General features: G+C 44.2%; 1 protein-coding gene across 4 annotated transcripts in view; it reads right to left on the minus strand.

Annotated features, from left to right (window-relative positions):
* The window catches only part of LOC112253980 (glycogen synthase kinase-3 beta), a 53264-nt gene that overhangs the window by 19940 nt on the left and 17783 nt on the right, over positions 1-15541 (minus strand). For all 4 annotated transcript variants that reach the window (XM_024426151.2, XM_024426149.2, XM_024426150.2 and 1 more), the window contains exons 2-3: positions 6562-6755; positions 2513-2596 (exon numbers count right to left, since the gene is read on the minus strand). In XM_024426151.2, coding sequence (XP_024281919.1) covers positions 2513-2596; positions 6562-6755 — 278 coding nt within the window. The remainder of the gene's footprint in view (positions 1-2512; positions 2597-6561; positions 6756-15541) is intronic.

Genomic DNA, 15541 nt, shown 5'->3' on the forward strand with positions numbered 1-15541 from the left:
CTCTACTGACAGCTATGTTATTGAGGACAAATGTACTTTCTATGCCTGTGATATGTGGTTGTCCCACCTAGCCACCTTAAGGATGAATGCACTAACTATAAGAGCGTCTGCTAAATGACTAAAATGCAAATGACAAACTCGAAAAAGGGGTATGTTTACTGGTTGCTGAGGAGATAAAGGGATAGTCCGATGTGTGGAATAAATTTGACAAGTTGTGGGAAAGCACTGGAGATCAAGAAAAAGGTAAGGCGCAAGCGCTGCGGGCATATTATGTGTGCAAAACAGACGCTGTATAGATTACAATATTCTTTTTCTGACCGTTTGGAACAATGTAAACAGCAAATAATGTATAAGCGTACCAGAGTCTGATGTAACGTTTTTTTGTTAAGCCTTTATTACAGCAAAGACTAAAAACAGTCTGTTTAAGCTAATTAAATCAAGGCTCACTTTATTTTCATTTTAAAACTAAAATGCTTGACTGCATTTCAAATCATGAATGACTCGTATGCTGTGCGATGACATGAATGAATGACTGATTGAAACAGTAGCCTATAAAAGTATTGAAATACAGGCCTAAGTAAGTTACAGTCTTAAGACTAAACCGGATGCGCTTTCAGGTCGACAGCTCAGTCAGTGGTAGTTATACAAGGCTGCTATACTAAACCTACCAATGATAATGACATCACTTATGATCATAATAATAAGACGATCAAGAAAAAAAAAAGAGCTTATAAATAGTTACTCCGACAACTTGGAACAGTGTAAACACGAAATAAATTTGAAATAATGTCAGAGGATGTTCTAACAAAAAACTAAAGTATAAAGCCTTTATTACAGCAATTCAAAGATTAAAAACAGCCAAATTTGTGAAATTGTTTACTTGACATGTTGCGTGAGCACGGAATCAGTAGGCTATTAAACACTCAAACAGGCAACTGAAGCAGGACCTGTCTTATTTCTGCAGATATACTGATGATTTCTAAAGCCAGGCACATTTAACAGTTAGGCTATTGATTATAGACCCAATTAAGTTGGGGTTTCCTCTCTCCTCACCTTTCTTAGACAATAAGGGAAGGGCTGTTCTCTCTAACTCCGCTGCTGCCTCCACCACATTCCAAGTTCTCAACACCAATACGCTGGTTAACTTTGCTATTATGCACATAGTAACATGGTCAAGGAAAAGGCGCCAATTCAACAGCACACTGATGTGTTTCCGAACCGCGGACAGCGACCACTAATCCAACGCGGGAGAAAGCGCATTTGTTATAAAATAATATCATTTATATTTGTGTTGCACCATTGTTCTTATGTAATTGAACCATATACAATTTCAGGAGCACGTCTTAAAGAGAAACGACAGTCCATTACTTTAAGACATGAAAGTCAGTCAAATCGGGAAGAACTTTGAAAGTGTTTAAGTGCAGTCGCAAAAACCATCAAGCGCTATGATGAAACTGGCTCTCATGACGACCACCACAGGATAAGTTCATTAGTTACCATCCTCAGAAATTACAGCCCAAATAAATTCTTCAGAGTTCAAGTAACAAGACACATCTCAACATCAACTGTTCAGAGGAGACTGCGTGAACCAGGCCTTAATGGTCGAATTGCTGCAAAGAAACCATTACTAAAGGACACCAATAAGAAGGGGAGACTTGCTTGGGCCAAGAAATACAAGCAATGGACATTAGACCGGTGGAAATCTGTCCTTTGGTCTGATGAGTCCAAATTTGATATGTTTGGTTCCAACCGCCAGGTCTTTGTGAGACGCAAAGTAGGTGAAACATGGAGGTGGTGGTGTAATGGTGCTTTGCTGGTGACACTGATTTATTTAGAATTCCAGGCACACTTAACCAGCATGGTTACCACAGCATTCTGCAGCAATACGCCATCCCATCTAGTTTGTGCTTGCATCAGATGACCTGGGCTCCACAATCACCCAACCTCAACTCAATTGAGACGGTTTGGGATGAGTTGGACACCGAGTGAAGTAAAAGCATCCATCAAGTGCTCAGCATATGTGGGAACTCTTTCAAGACAGTTGGAAAAGCATTCCAGGTGAGTACCTCATGAAACTGGTTGTGAGATTTCCAAGAGTGTATAAAGCTGACATCAAGGCAAAGGGTGGCTACTTTGATGAATCTAAAGTATATTTTGATTTGTTTAACATTTTTTTGGTTACTACATGATTCCATATGTGTTGTCATAGTTTTGATGTCTTCCCTATTATTCTATAATGTATAAAATAGTAAAAATAAAGAAAAACTCAGACAACTAAATGGGGCTAGCCCTAATCCCAACAATATAAGAGTATAAACCTAAACAGCTTAAGTTAATAAGAAATTCTTCACAATGGAAGGTCAAAGAATGTAAGTGGTAGAAACAGAAGTTCAGGAGCAACATTTAGCCTAGCCAGTGTCAAACAAAAACTTGTTGAATAGCGAGTCTCCATCACCTGCAACAACACACAGAGACAGACGGACAGACTGACGTATGAGCAGCAACCACCCACCTTGTCTCCACTGGAATAGAAGAAGTAGCGTAAACGCACTATGTTGCAGTGGTCCAGTTTCCTCATGATCTGCAGCTCCCGGTTCTGTGACGAGATGAGAAAGAGACATTGAGAAAATCTGACAACCTGCGAGTACTAGACAAGTCAAACAGGCTAAAGAAGCTGCACTCTCCCAGAAGAAACTTTCCTCTGATTCTGAACCAGTTAGACACGCTCTCTTAAATGAGTCTTAAAAAGCTTTTGAGGCTCATCTGATAGGGGCTGACAGATCCAGGGTTAGGGAAAACAGCTGTTCAGAGAGAGAGAGGGAGAGTGAGAGAGAGACAACATAACATGGAGCATCCAGACTTCTCCCCCAAAGCCCTCAGTGTTTCCCAAACCGCTCGTTGAGTACCCCGCAGCCTAGCAGCTCCACTTACTAGATCTAATCCAGTACTAGCACACCTGGTTCAACTGGTCAGCCGGTTGGTTAAATCAGGTGTGCTAGTATTAGATTAGATCAAACAAGTGGAATGGCAAGGGGTACTCAAGGAGAGGTTTGGGAAACAGCTAAAACATAACCATGGGTGTCCATCACACAGGTAGTGAAACATTCAAGATAAGAATCTGAGCATTTCTAGACTGAGTTTGGCACCCTGTCACTGTTTTAAATTACAAGCCCACACATGGTAAATTTAGGCCAGCTACATCCGTCATAGATCAGTGACAGCCATAACTGAATGGGGGTCAAATCATGTCAGTGAAATCTGATTAGGGAGCAAATTACCCACAGACACACATTATAAGCCATTTCAAACACTGGCACAGAGCAGCCATTGCAACACTTGTTTAACACAGTTACGGCAGTCATAATGTAGGCTACATACAGTCCATTCATGATGACTGAGGAAATCCATGGGTTGAGTTTCCTTTAGGGTGCGACAATAGGAGTTATGAAGAACAACTCAATGCTTGAGCTAAAGATGGAATAGGGAGGGACGAGACTCCATTTCAGCTCCAACAGGAAGGGGCGTGTTCTCACAAGACATGGCATCACTCGGGACGAGGGCATCATGCTCAGGCCGAGTGCCAAGATGATGAACCAAACGCACATTAGTGTGGTACGGCAGGCAGTGCTAGACGATCACGAGAGAGCAGTCTCACAGCGGTAAGCGACCTGACTAACCTCCAAAAGTATTTTCAGTCGAATGACAGACATGTGAGACCATTTAATGTGAGCACACATAAGCTACGGATAAAAGTAAAACATGCAGTTGAAGTCGGAAGTTTAAATACACTTAAGTTGGAGTCATTAAAACTTGTTTTTCAACCAATCTCTTGTTAACTTCTTGGATATAGGGGGCGCTCTTTTAATTTATGGATAAAAAAACGTGCCCGTTTTAAGCGCAATATTTTGTCACGAAAAGATGCTCGACTATGCATATAATTGACAGCTTTGGAAAGAAAACTCTCTGACGTTTCCAAAACTGCAAAGATATTATCTGTGAGTGCCACAGAACTCATGCTACAGGCGAAACCAAGATGAAACTTCAAACAGGAAATTTGCAGAATTTTTGAGGCTCTGTTTTCCATTGTCTCCTTATATGGCTGTGAATGCACCGGGAATGAGCCTGCCCTTTCTGTCGTTTCTCCAAGGTGTCTGCAGCATTGTGACGTATTTGTAGGCATATCATTGGAAGATTGGCCATAAGAGACTACATTTACCAGGGGTCCGCCCGGTGTCCTTTGTCTAAATTGGTGCGTAATCTACAAGCTGCACGCAGTCATCCAGTGATTGAGAGGAGAGAGGAGGCTTCCACGAACGATATATCATGAAGAGATATGTGAAAAACACCTTGAGGATTGATTCTAAACAACGTTTACCATGTTTCAGTCGATATTAAGGAGTTAATTTGGAAAAAAGTTTGGCGTTTTGATGACTGAATTTTCTTTTTTTTTGGTAGCCAAACGTGACGCACCAAACGGAGCGATTTCTCCTAAACAAATAATCTTTCAGGAAAAACTGAGCATTTGCTATCTAACAGAGTCTCCTCATTGAAAACATCCGAAGTTCTTCAAAGGTAAATGATTTATTTGAATGTTTTTCTGGTTTTTGTGAAAATGTTGCCTGCTGATGCTAACGCTAAATGCTACGCTAGCTACGCTAGCTGTTACACAAATGCTTGTTTTGCTATGGTTGAGAAGCATATTTTGAAAATCTGAGATGACAGTGTTGTTAACAAAAGGCTAAGCTTGAGAGCTAGCATATTAATTTCATTTCATTTGCGATTTTCATGAATAGTTAACGTTGCGTTATGGTAATGAGCTTGAGGCTGTATTCACGATCCCGGATCCGGGATGTCTAGAATCTATAGTTTTGGCAAGTCGGTTAGGACATCTACTTCGTGCATGATGCAAGTAATTTTTCGAACAACTGTTTACAGACAGATTATTTCACTGTATCACAATTCCAGCGGGTCAGAAGTTTACATACACTAAGTTGACTGTGCCTTTAAACAGCTTGGAAAATTCCATAAAATGTCATGGCTTTAGAAGCTCTGATAGGCTAATTGACATCCTTTGAGTCAATCGGAGGTGTACCTGTGGATGTATTTCAATGCCTACCTTCAAACTCAGTGCCTCTTTGCATTGACATCATGGGAAAATCACAATAAATCTTCCAAGACCTCAGAAAAAAAATGGTAGACCTCCACAAGTCTGGTTCATCCTTGGGAGAAATTTCCAAATGCCTGAAGGTACCACGTTCATCTGTACAAACAATAGTACGCAAGTATAAACACCATGGGCCCACGCAGCCGTCATTCCGCTCAGGAAGGAGACACGTTCTGTCTCCTAGAGATGAACGTACTTTAGTGCGAAAAGTGCAAATCAATCCCAGAACAACAGCAAAGGATCTTGTGAAGATGCTGGAGGAAACAGGTACAAAAGTATCTATATCCACAGTAAAATGAGTTCTAAATCGACATAACCTGAAAGGCCGCTCAGCAAGGAAGAAGCCACGGCTCCAAAACCGCCATAAAAAAGCCTGACTGGTTTGCAACTGACAAAGATCTTACTTATTGGAGAAATGTTCTCTGGTCTGATGAAACAAAAATATAACTGTTTGGCCATAATGACCATCGTTATGTTTGAAGGAAAAAGGGGTATGCTTGCAAGCCGAAGAACACTGTCCCAAACGTGAAGCACGGGGGTGGCAGCATCATGTCGTGGGAGTGCTTTGCTGCAGGAGGGACTGGTGCACTTTACAAAATAGATGGAATCATGAGGTAGGAATATTCTGTGGATATATTGAAGCAACATCTCAAGACATCAATCAGGAAGTTAAAGCTTGGTCGCAAATGGGTCTTCCAATGGACAATGACCCCAAGCATACTTCCAAAGTTGTGGCAAAATGCCTTATGGACAACATAGTCAAGGTATTGGAGTGGCCATCACAAAGCCCTGATCTCAATTCCATGGAAAATATGTGGGCAGAACTGAAAAAGCATGTGCGAGCAAAGAGGCCTACAAACATGACTCAGTTACACCAGATCTGTCAGGAGGAAGGGGACAAAATTCACCCAACTTATTGTGGGAAGCTTGTGGAAGGCTAGCCAAAACATTTGACCCAAGTTAAACAATTTAAAGGCAATGCTACCAAATACGAATTGAGTGTATGTAAACTTCTGACCCACTGGGAATTTGATGAAGGAAATAAAAGCTGAAATAAATCACTACTGTTATTCCGACATTTCACATTCTTAAAATAAAGTGGTGATCCTAACTGACCTAAGACAGGGAATTTTTACTAGGATGAAATGTCAGGAATTGTGAAAAACTCAGCTTAAATCTATTTTGCTAAGGTGTATGTAAACTTCCGACTTAAACTGTAGTGGGGAAGAAAATCAACACTATTCCTTAAGAATTGCTTATTAAAATGTGAGTCTCCAGTCAGGGATCTAGTTTCAGTGACGTCATTCTAAACTTTCGTTACTCAAAAACGCACAGTGCAACAAGAAGTTCTAAAAATAAACTCTCGGATGTAGTCGTCTCTGTGAAATGGTCCTCACCTTGAACCTCTTGTCCTGCAGAACCTTCTTGATGGCTATTAGCTCCCCGGAGTCACACAGTTTAGCCTGGTAGACCACGCCGAACGAGCCGTTGCCGATGACCTTAGTGTCTGTATAGCTGACCTCCTGCGGCCGGTCGGGGCCCTGGCCTGGGGTCGCTACCACCGTGGTCACCTTACTGCCATCTTTGTCTCCTGAGAGAGAGGGAGAGAAAGAAGAGAGAATAATCAATGTCACACAAGAGATACAGTATAGGACAACTCATTCAGCCACACACAATCTTTACACCAAGAAGCTCCTGTAACATGTCTCATCCTCTCTCATCACTGCATCTCTAGATGTAGGCTCAGAATGAAGCCTGTAAGCCAGACAGAAATAGGAAGCTGTACTAACCCACTTTTTTTTTAGCAATGAGTAATTTCCTAGGAGCAGGGCTACCCATGTTAAGACTCTGGCAGACACTGTAATGACGACAGCCTGAAAGTACAGTACAAGGAAGGATAAAGGGTGTAGGCGTAAAGGTTGTGGTGAAATGAGGATGTAGTTTTGGTCTCAGATAGGGGAGGGTGCACTGCAAACAGCTAAGCACTTTTGTAGTACGGTTCCTATTTTGAAGCAACGCTGCAGGCAGCAAATGTTTCCCCACATAACAGCTCCAATTCAACACCTGCACTTCGCCATCGCAACTTTTGACAACATGAAAATGGAGGTGTGAGTTGACAGACCAAGACAAACACTAACAGCCGGTCCCAAATCGCCATTTACCCATCCCTTCGTTGTTTGCAGATCTGACAGGCTCTTCTAACCTACCGTTTATAGCTGACACCTGGCCATGGACCTCAACACAAACCCAAAGAGCACCAAGCAATCCTAGATTGCACTGTTTTAGGACCACTACTGTTTTCACTATATATTTTACCTCCTGGTGATGTCATTCGGAAAACATAATGTTAACTTTCACTGCTATGCGGATGATACACAGCTGTACATTTCAATGAAACATGGTGAAGCCCCAAAATTGCCCTCCCTGGAAGCCTGTGTTTCAGCCATAAGGAAGTGGACGGCGGATCTTTTTATACTTTAAAACTTGGACAAAACAGAGATGCTAGTTCTAGGTCCCAAGAAACAAAGATCTTCTGTTGGATCTAACAATTAATCTTGATGGTTGTACAGTCGTCTCAAATAAAACTGAAGGACCTCAGCGTTACTCTGGATCCTGATCTCTCTTTTGACGAACATATCAAGTCTATTTCAAGGACAGCTTTTACCCCCCATCTTCGTAACATTGCAAAAATCTGAAACATTGTCCAAAAATGATGCAGAAAAGTTGCTTTTGTCACTTCTAGATTAGACTACTGCAATGCTCTACTTTCCGGATACCCGGATAAAGCACTAAATAAACTTCAATTAGTGCTAAACACGGCTGCTAGAATCTTGACTAGGGCTAAAGAATTGTATCATATTACTCCAGTGCTAGCCTTTCTACACTGACTTCCTGTCTCTTTATGTAGTGTCTCTCCTGTAGTGATGTGTGTTTTGTCCTATATTTATACTATATTTATTTTTAAATCCCAGGCCCCTGTTCCCGAAGGAGGCCTTCTGTCTTTTGGTAGGCCGTCATTGCAAATAAGAATGTTCTTAAAACAGACTTGCCTAGTTAAATAAAGGTTAAATTAAATAAAAAAAGGCTAGGGCTGATTTCAAGGTTTTACTGCGAACCTACAAAGCATTACATGGACTTGCTCCTACCCATCTCTCCGATTTGGTGCTGCCGTACATACCTACACTTACGCTACGGTCACAAGACGCAGGCCTCCTTATTGTCCTTCGACTTTCTAAGCAAAAAGCTGGAGGCATCTGCTTTCTCCTATAGAGCTCCATTTTTATGAAATGGTCTGCCTATCCATGTGAGAGTCTTTTTTGAAAACTCATCTCTTCAGTAGGTCGTATGATTGAGTGTAGTCTGGCCCAGGGGTGTGAAGGTGAACTGAAAGGAACTGGAGCAACGAACCACCCGTTGCTGCCTCTGCCTGGCCGACTCCCCTCTCTCCACCAGGATTCTGGCTACTGGTGCTCTTCCATCCCGTCCCTAGGAGGGGTGCATCACTTGAGTGGGTTGAGTCACTAACGTGATCTCACTGTCCGGGTTTAGCGCCCCCCCCCCAGGTTCGTGCTCCGGTCTCAGCCTCCAGTAATAATGCTGCAATAGTTTGTGTGTCGGGAGGCTAGGGTCAGTCTTATGTCTGGAGTATTTCCACTGTCTTATCCGGTGTCCTGTGTGAATTTAAGTATGCTACCTCTAATTCTCTCGCTCTCCCTCCCAGAGAACCTGAGCCCTGGGACCATGCCTCAAGACTACCTGGCCTGATGACTCCTGTCCCCAGTCCACCGTGCTGCTGCTCCAGTATTCTGCCTGTTGCTATGGAACCCTGAACTGTTCACCGGACTTGCTACCAGGTCCCGGACGTGCTGTTTTCGACAAGCTCTTTCTACCGCACCTGCTGTCTCGACCTCTGAATGTTCGGCTATGAAAAGCCAACTGACATTTACTCCCGAGTCGCTGACCTGTTGCACCCTCTACAACCACTGATGATGATTATGATTATTATTAGACCTTGCTGGTCATCTATGAAAGGTTGAAACATCTTGGCCATGTACTGTTACAATCTCAACCTGGCACAGCCAGAAGAGGACTGGCCACCCATCAGAGCTTGGTTCCCCTCTAGGTTTCTTCCTAGGTTCCTGCCTTTAGGGAGTTTTTCCTAGTCACCGTGCTTCTACATCTGCATTGCTTGCCGTTTAGGGTTTAGGATGGGTTTCTGAATAGCACTTTGTGACGTTGGCTGATGTAAAAGGGGCTTTATAAATACATTTGATTGATTGACAATAAGCTTTATCAATAGCAGTGCACAAACCTGTCAATCACAAAAGTACAAACTACTCTTCAACGAACTAAGAAGTGCATCATGATGAAGTCTACCACAATGCTGTTTTTGGAAATTGACAAGCCAAAACGACATTATACAGCCTAGAACTGCTAGCAAACTCCACCAGCATGCCCATCAGTAGTCATGCAACATTCCAATTGGCATGAAGAGAATGAAAGACACGTGGCGAAGTACTCCGTAAAATGAACGATGTGCTGAAGGAGTTTGATCTTCAAACATAATAAAGGAAAAAACAGATCTCACATAAACAGCTGGAGCTCTGTCCATGAGTGACTTCACAGAGTCCCCCCTGCATAGGAATTAGCAACATGAGGAATGGAGGAGATCCATTATTATTATTGAGCCTTTCTACGCCACTGTTTGCAAGGATGACACGCGGAGAAGTTTAAAATCCATTACTTGTTTGGAAAATATTAGGCCTGGGTATCCATTAGACACCAAACGGAATAAACAGAAAACACTCTGGAACAAGGAGGGATTATCTGGACGTGTTCAATAAGAAAAAAAGCCTAATTGCTTTCCTTGGCTAAATGTTTTAAAGCATTCCAGTTGCGAGTCCTAATGAACATGACCTTGGTCTGACAGCCAATCTTACCAATTTACTAGAGATAATTTATCATCTCAGATCATGTAAGGAACATAGGCGAGTTGGCTTGGTGGTTTGTTAAATAGAGGGGAATTCTTTTTTTCCATTCACTTTAAAAAATGGCCACTCCATACTTTAAAAGACATAGCTCTAGGCCTATATACTAGTGATTATACCTTGTAGGAGTGTTGGTGTAGCACTGACCTCTTAGCGCCCTGCAATCTGTTTTACAACCAGCACTTACATATCTCTAAGGTTCGCACACACAGAGTGCCCTAATGCCCCTCTAACAGTGACAGGGTCACCTGAACTCTGATACTACTGCCTTGGCTACTGCAGAGGCCTGACGAGGGATGAGACAGTGCAGCAGCAGAATTTCACAACAGGTCCAACACAGCTACGTCGGGGGATCCAGCACTGAACTCTGCACTCTCTCCAGCGTTGCTACCGTCTGGGTCAGAAGTCAAGGCATAGAGGAAATACTAGTCAAACAAAATGTTAAATATACATTATCAATGTGCCAATCCTGTCTGAACACGCTGCATCACTATAGGAACCCACTGAGCTCGTAATGTGGTAGAATATGGGAATTTGATCTTGGGGGTCAGACCACTCCAGGTCACACACTTCCTCCCTCTGCTGAGTAGCAGGAAAGTGGAGCAAAATGTCAGAGCTGCCAAAGCCTGATGGAGAAGGGAGGGACAGAGAAGAGAGTTCTCCCAAATTAGGCATCCCCTCCTCCTCTGAACACACAGAGAGAACAAGCACCCAACCGGAAGCCTGACACCATGTCACTACTGCAGGGGATGGAATTGTAATAAGAACAATGTCGATTATAAATGGGGATCACTGACGTTAAAAATCGTGACAATCAGAGATTACAGATTGGACAAGCCTTTTCATTATCCTAATGCGTTTGACAGAGTCTACCGTGAGTGACCATTGTTTATCCTCAAAATGTCAAAAGAGAAACCCGACACCAGGGAGTAGGCCTCAATACCTCTCCCTGTGATAAATCCTTGAACACCTCCCCGTACTCATCCCTGGGTCTGAAAGGAGAGACAGAGCAAAGCACATTAGAGCAAAAGGCCCTTAATGAAAATCCCTACCCTGACCGCTGCATCACGCCCTTGGCAGCAGTGCAATAATCCTCTAGTCCATCTATCCATTGGCTGCTCTCTCCCAGTTTAGCACTGCATGAAGAAATTGGGTCTGATAGACTAGCCAATTGGATTCCTACCATAGAAATACAATTACTTGAACAGACATTCCTATTCAGGTCATGTTCTACGATGGGTGGGCCTGAGTGTAGAGTCAAATTGCCCTGGTCCGATGGGTCTTTATCCCGTCGAGTAATTATATTCTATGGACCTGCCCCTGACAGTCTATCCATCCACTTTAGCCAGTCAGTCCTCACCACCATGCCATCACTTGACTACTGTGCAGTATGTCACTTTTGCATACTAACTATATCTATACCAAGCATACTATATAAGCATACAATATACTCAATTCACATCAAATAGTACAGTTAGTATGAGTATTCGAACACAGCTTAGGCTAGCCTACAGATCACATGACCGGATGCATTAGTTCAATGGTCTACTGACAGCCCAACCCTCCCTTCATTCCTACAGGGGACTGACTAACTGGCCTTAGCATAGCAGGAGGGGGGACTTCCCCTAACACTGACGGCTTCCCATTTCCTTCTAGGAAATTACCCCCAGTATGAGGAAGGATTTAAGTCTCTCTTCCAAGATGGCGTAGCAGTCTTTTGTCCTGTCATGTCCCTTGTATACATCTTTTTACATCTTTTTCTTCGCACATCTTTTTAAAAATATTTTCAACCTCAACTTCTAAATACTCTCCTGCAACCCGCCTCACCCAATGTGGCGTGGATCTGCTTTTTTCTGAAGTATTTCTATTTACTTCGGATCTGGAATCCCTCAACTGAAGCTAGCCAGCTAACTACCTACCAGCTATCAAACCATTGCTAGCGGTCATCAGCTAACCTTTAGCTGAGAAAGCTCTCGCCAGTTCGACCGACGTGACTCAAACCAGAGCATAACGGCCCCATTTCTCTCCATATCCCCAGATTCCTACCACAAACTCTGAACATTTTCATCTGGATCGTCGCAACTAGCTAACCGCAATCCCGGGAGACCACTCCTGGTTAGCTTTTCCATCCCGAAGCAAGCACCAATTAGCCTGAAGCTAGCCCGGCCAGGGCTCCTGTGCTACCACCGAAGCCCACTCCTGGGCTACAATATCCGGACCCCGCCGGGGCACGGAAACCCACCGATCCTCTACAACAATCCGCCCGAGGATTCCTACAGGCCCCTCAGGAGCGACGCCCGCTGAAGGCCCATTCTGCTAACCTGCTACCTACCTAGAGCTACTTGGAACCCTACTAACTCCACGACGGGTCTATCGACGTCACCGCACGAAGAGGCAAAAACAGACTTAGGCTAACTTGCTAGCCCCGACCTGCTAACTGCTAGCTTGCCTGCCCCGGTATGCTAACTGCTAGCCCCTGCTAACTGCTTGCTTGCTAACCCGGTCTGCTAACTGCTAGCTTGCCAGCCCCGGTGTGCTAACTGCTAGCTTGTTTAGCCCCGGCCTGCTAACTGCCTGAATCGCCGTGTTCCCAGTCAGCCCAACCACTCACTGGACTTGGCTACGCATGCCTCTAATATCAATATGCCTCGTCCATTACTGTCCTGGTTAGTGATTACTGTCTTATTTCACTGTAGAGCCTCTAGCCCTGCTCTTTTTTTGTTATTTTTACCCCTTTTTCTCCCCAATTTCGTGGTGTCCAATTGTTGTAGTAGCTTCGATCTTGTCTCATTGCTACAACTCCCGTACGGGCTCGGGAGAGACGAAGGTTGAAAGTCATGCGTCCTCCGATACACAACCCAACCTAGCCGCACTGCTTCTTAACACAGCGCGCATCCAACCCGGAAGCCAGCCGCACCAATGTGTCGGAGGAAACACTGTGCACCTGGCAACACTGCGCCCAGCCCGCCACAGGAGTCGCTGGTGCGCGAAGAGACAAGGACGACGCTAGGCCAATTGTGCGTCGCGCCATGGACCTCCCGGTCACGGCCGGTTACGACAGAGCCTGGGCGCGAACCCAGAGTCTCTGATGCTACCCGGGAGGCCTGCTCAATATGCCTTAACCAACCATGATGTTCTACCTCCGACATGTGCGATGACATCACCTGGACAGCCAGTTCGTATAGCATTTAGCCGTACCCTTATCCTACTTTGTCTCTGTTCCACTGGTGATGTAGAGGTTAATCCAGGTCCTGCAGTTCCTAGCTTCACTCCCCAGGTGTTCTCATTTGTTGACTTCTGTAACCGAAAAAGCCTTGGTTTCATGCATGTTAACATTAGAAGCCTACTCCCTAAGTTTGTTTTACTCACTGCTTTAGCACACTCTGACATCTTAGTCGTGTCTGAATCCTAGCTAAGGAAAGCCACCAAAATTCATGACATCTCCATCGCTAACTATAACATTTTCCACCAAGATAGAACTGCCAAAGGGGGCGGTGTTGCAATCTACTGCAAAGATAGCATGCAGAGTTCTGTCCTACTATCCCAGTCTGTACCCAAACAATTCGAGCTTCTACTTCTAGAAATTCACCTTTCCAGAAACAAGTCTCTCACTGTTGCCGCTTGCTTATATACATCCCTCTGTCCCCAGCTGTGCCCTCGATACCATATGTGAATTGACTGCCCCCATCTATCTTCTGAGCACGTGCTACTAGGTGACCTAAATTGGGACATGGTTAACACCCCGGCCATCCTACAATCCAAGCTTGATGTCCTCAATCTCAAACAAATTATCAATGATCCTACCAGGTACAACTCCAAATCCGTAAATACGGGCACCCTCAAAGATGTCATCCTAACTAACTCGCCCTCCAAATACATCTCTGCTGTTTTCAATCAAGATCTCAGCGATCACTGCCTCATTGCCTGCATCCGTAGGGGGTCTGCGACCAAACGACCACCCCTCATCACTGTCAAACGCTCCCTAAAACACTTCTGCGAGCAGGCCTTTCTAATTGACCTGGCCGGGGTATCCTGGAATGATATTGACCTCATCCCGTCAGTAGATGGTGCCTGGCTATTCTTTAAAAGTGCCTTCCTCACCATCTTAAATAAGCATGCCCCTCTCAAAAAATGTAGAACTAGGAATAGATATCGTTCTTGGTTTACTCCAGACCTGTCTGCCCTTGACCAGCACAAAAACATCCTGTGGCGTTTTGCATTAGCATCGAATAGCCCCCGTGATATGCGCCTTTTCAGGGAAGTTAGGAACAAATATACACAGGCAGTTAGGAAAGCTAAGGCTGGCTTTTTCAAACAGATATTTGCATCCTGTAGTACTAACTCAAAAAGGTTCTGGGACACTGTAAAGTCCATGGAGAATAAGAGCACCTCCTCCCAGCTGCCAATTGCTCGGAGGCTAGGAAACACTTGTCACCACCGATAAATCCACTATAATTGAGAATTTCAATAAGCATCTCTCTACGGCTGGCCATGCTTTCCACCTGGCTGCCCCTACCCCGGTCAACTGCCCAGCACCCTCCACAGCAACCCGCCAAAGCCCCCACCATTTCTCCTTTACACAAATCCAGATAGCTGATGTTCTGAAAGAGCTTCAAAATCTGGACCCCAACAAATCAGCCGGGCTAGACAATGTGGACCCTCTCTTTCTAAAATGATCTGCCAAAATTGTTGCAACCCCTATTACTAGCCTGTTCAACCTCTCTTTCGTATCGTCAGATTCCCAAAGATTGGAAAACTGCCACGGTCATCCCCCTCTTGAAAGGGGGTGACACTCTAGACCTAAACTGCTACAGACCTATATCTATCCTACCCTGTCTTTCTAAGGTCTTCGAAAGCCAAGTTAACAAACAGATTACAGACCATTTCGAATCCCACCGTACCTTCTCCGCTATGCAATCTGGTTTCAGAGCTGGTCATGGGTGCACCTCAGTCGTGCTCAAGGTCCTAAACGACATCATAACCGCCATCGATAAGAGACATTACTGTGCAGCCGTATTCATTGACCTGGCCAAGGCATTCGACTCTGTCAATCACCACATTCTTATTGGTAGACTTGACAGCTTTGGTTTCTCAAATGATTGCCTCGCCTGTTTTACCAACTACTTCTCTGATAGTGTTCAGTGTGTCAAATCGGAGGGCCTGTTGTCCGGACCTCTGGCAGTCTCTCTTCTCTGTATACATCAATGATGTTGCTCTTGCTGCTGGGGATTCTCTGGTACAACTCTACACAGACAACACAATTCTGAATACATCTGGCCCCTCTGTTAACTAACCTCCAGACGAGCTTCAATGCAATACAACTCTCCTTCCGGGGCCTCCAACTGCTCTTAAACGCAAGTAAAACTAAATGCATGCTATTCAATCGATC

Source organism: Oncorhynchus tshawytscha, linkage group LG07 (assembly GCF_018296145.1).
Source record: "Oncorhynchus tshawytscha isolate Ot180627B linkage group LG07, Otsh_v2.0, whole genome shotgun sequence".
Taxonomy (NCBI): Eukaryota; Metazoa; Chordata; class Actinopteri; order Salmoniformes; family Salmonidae; genus Oncorhynchus; species Oncorhynchus tshawytscha.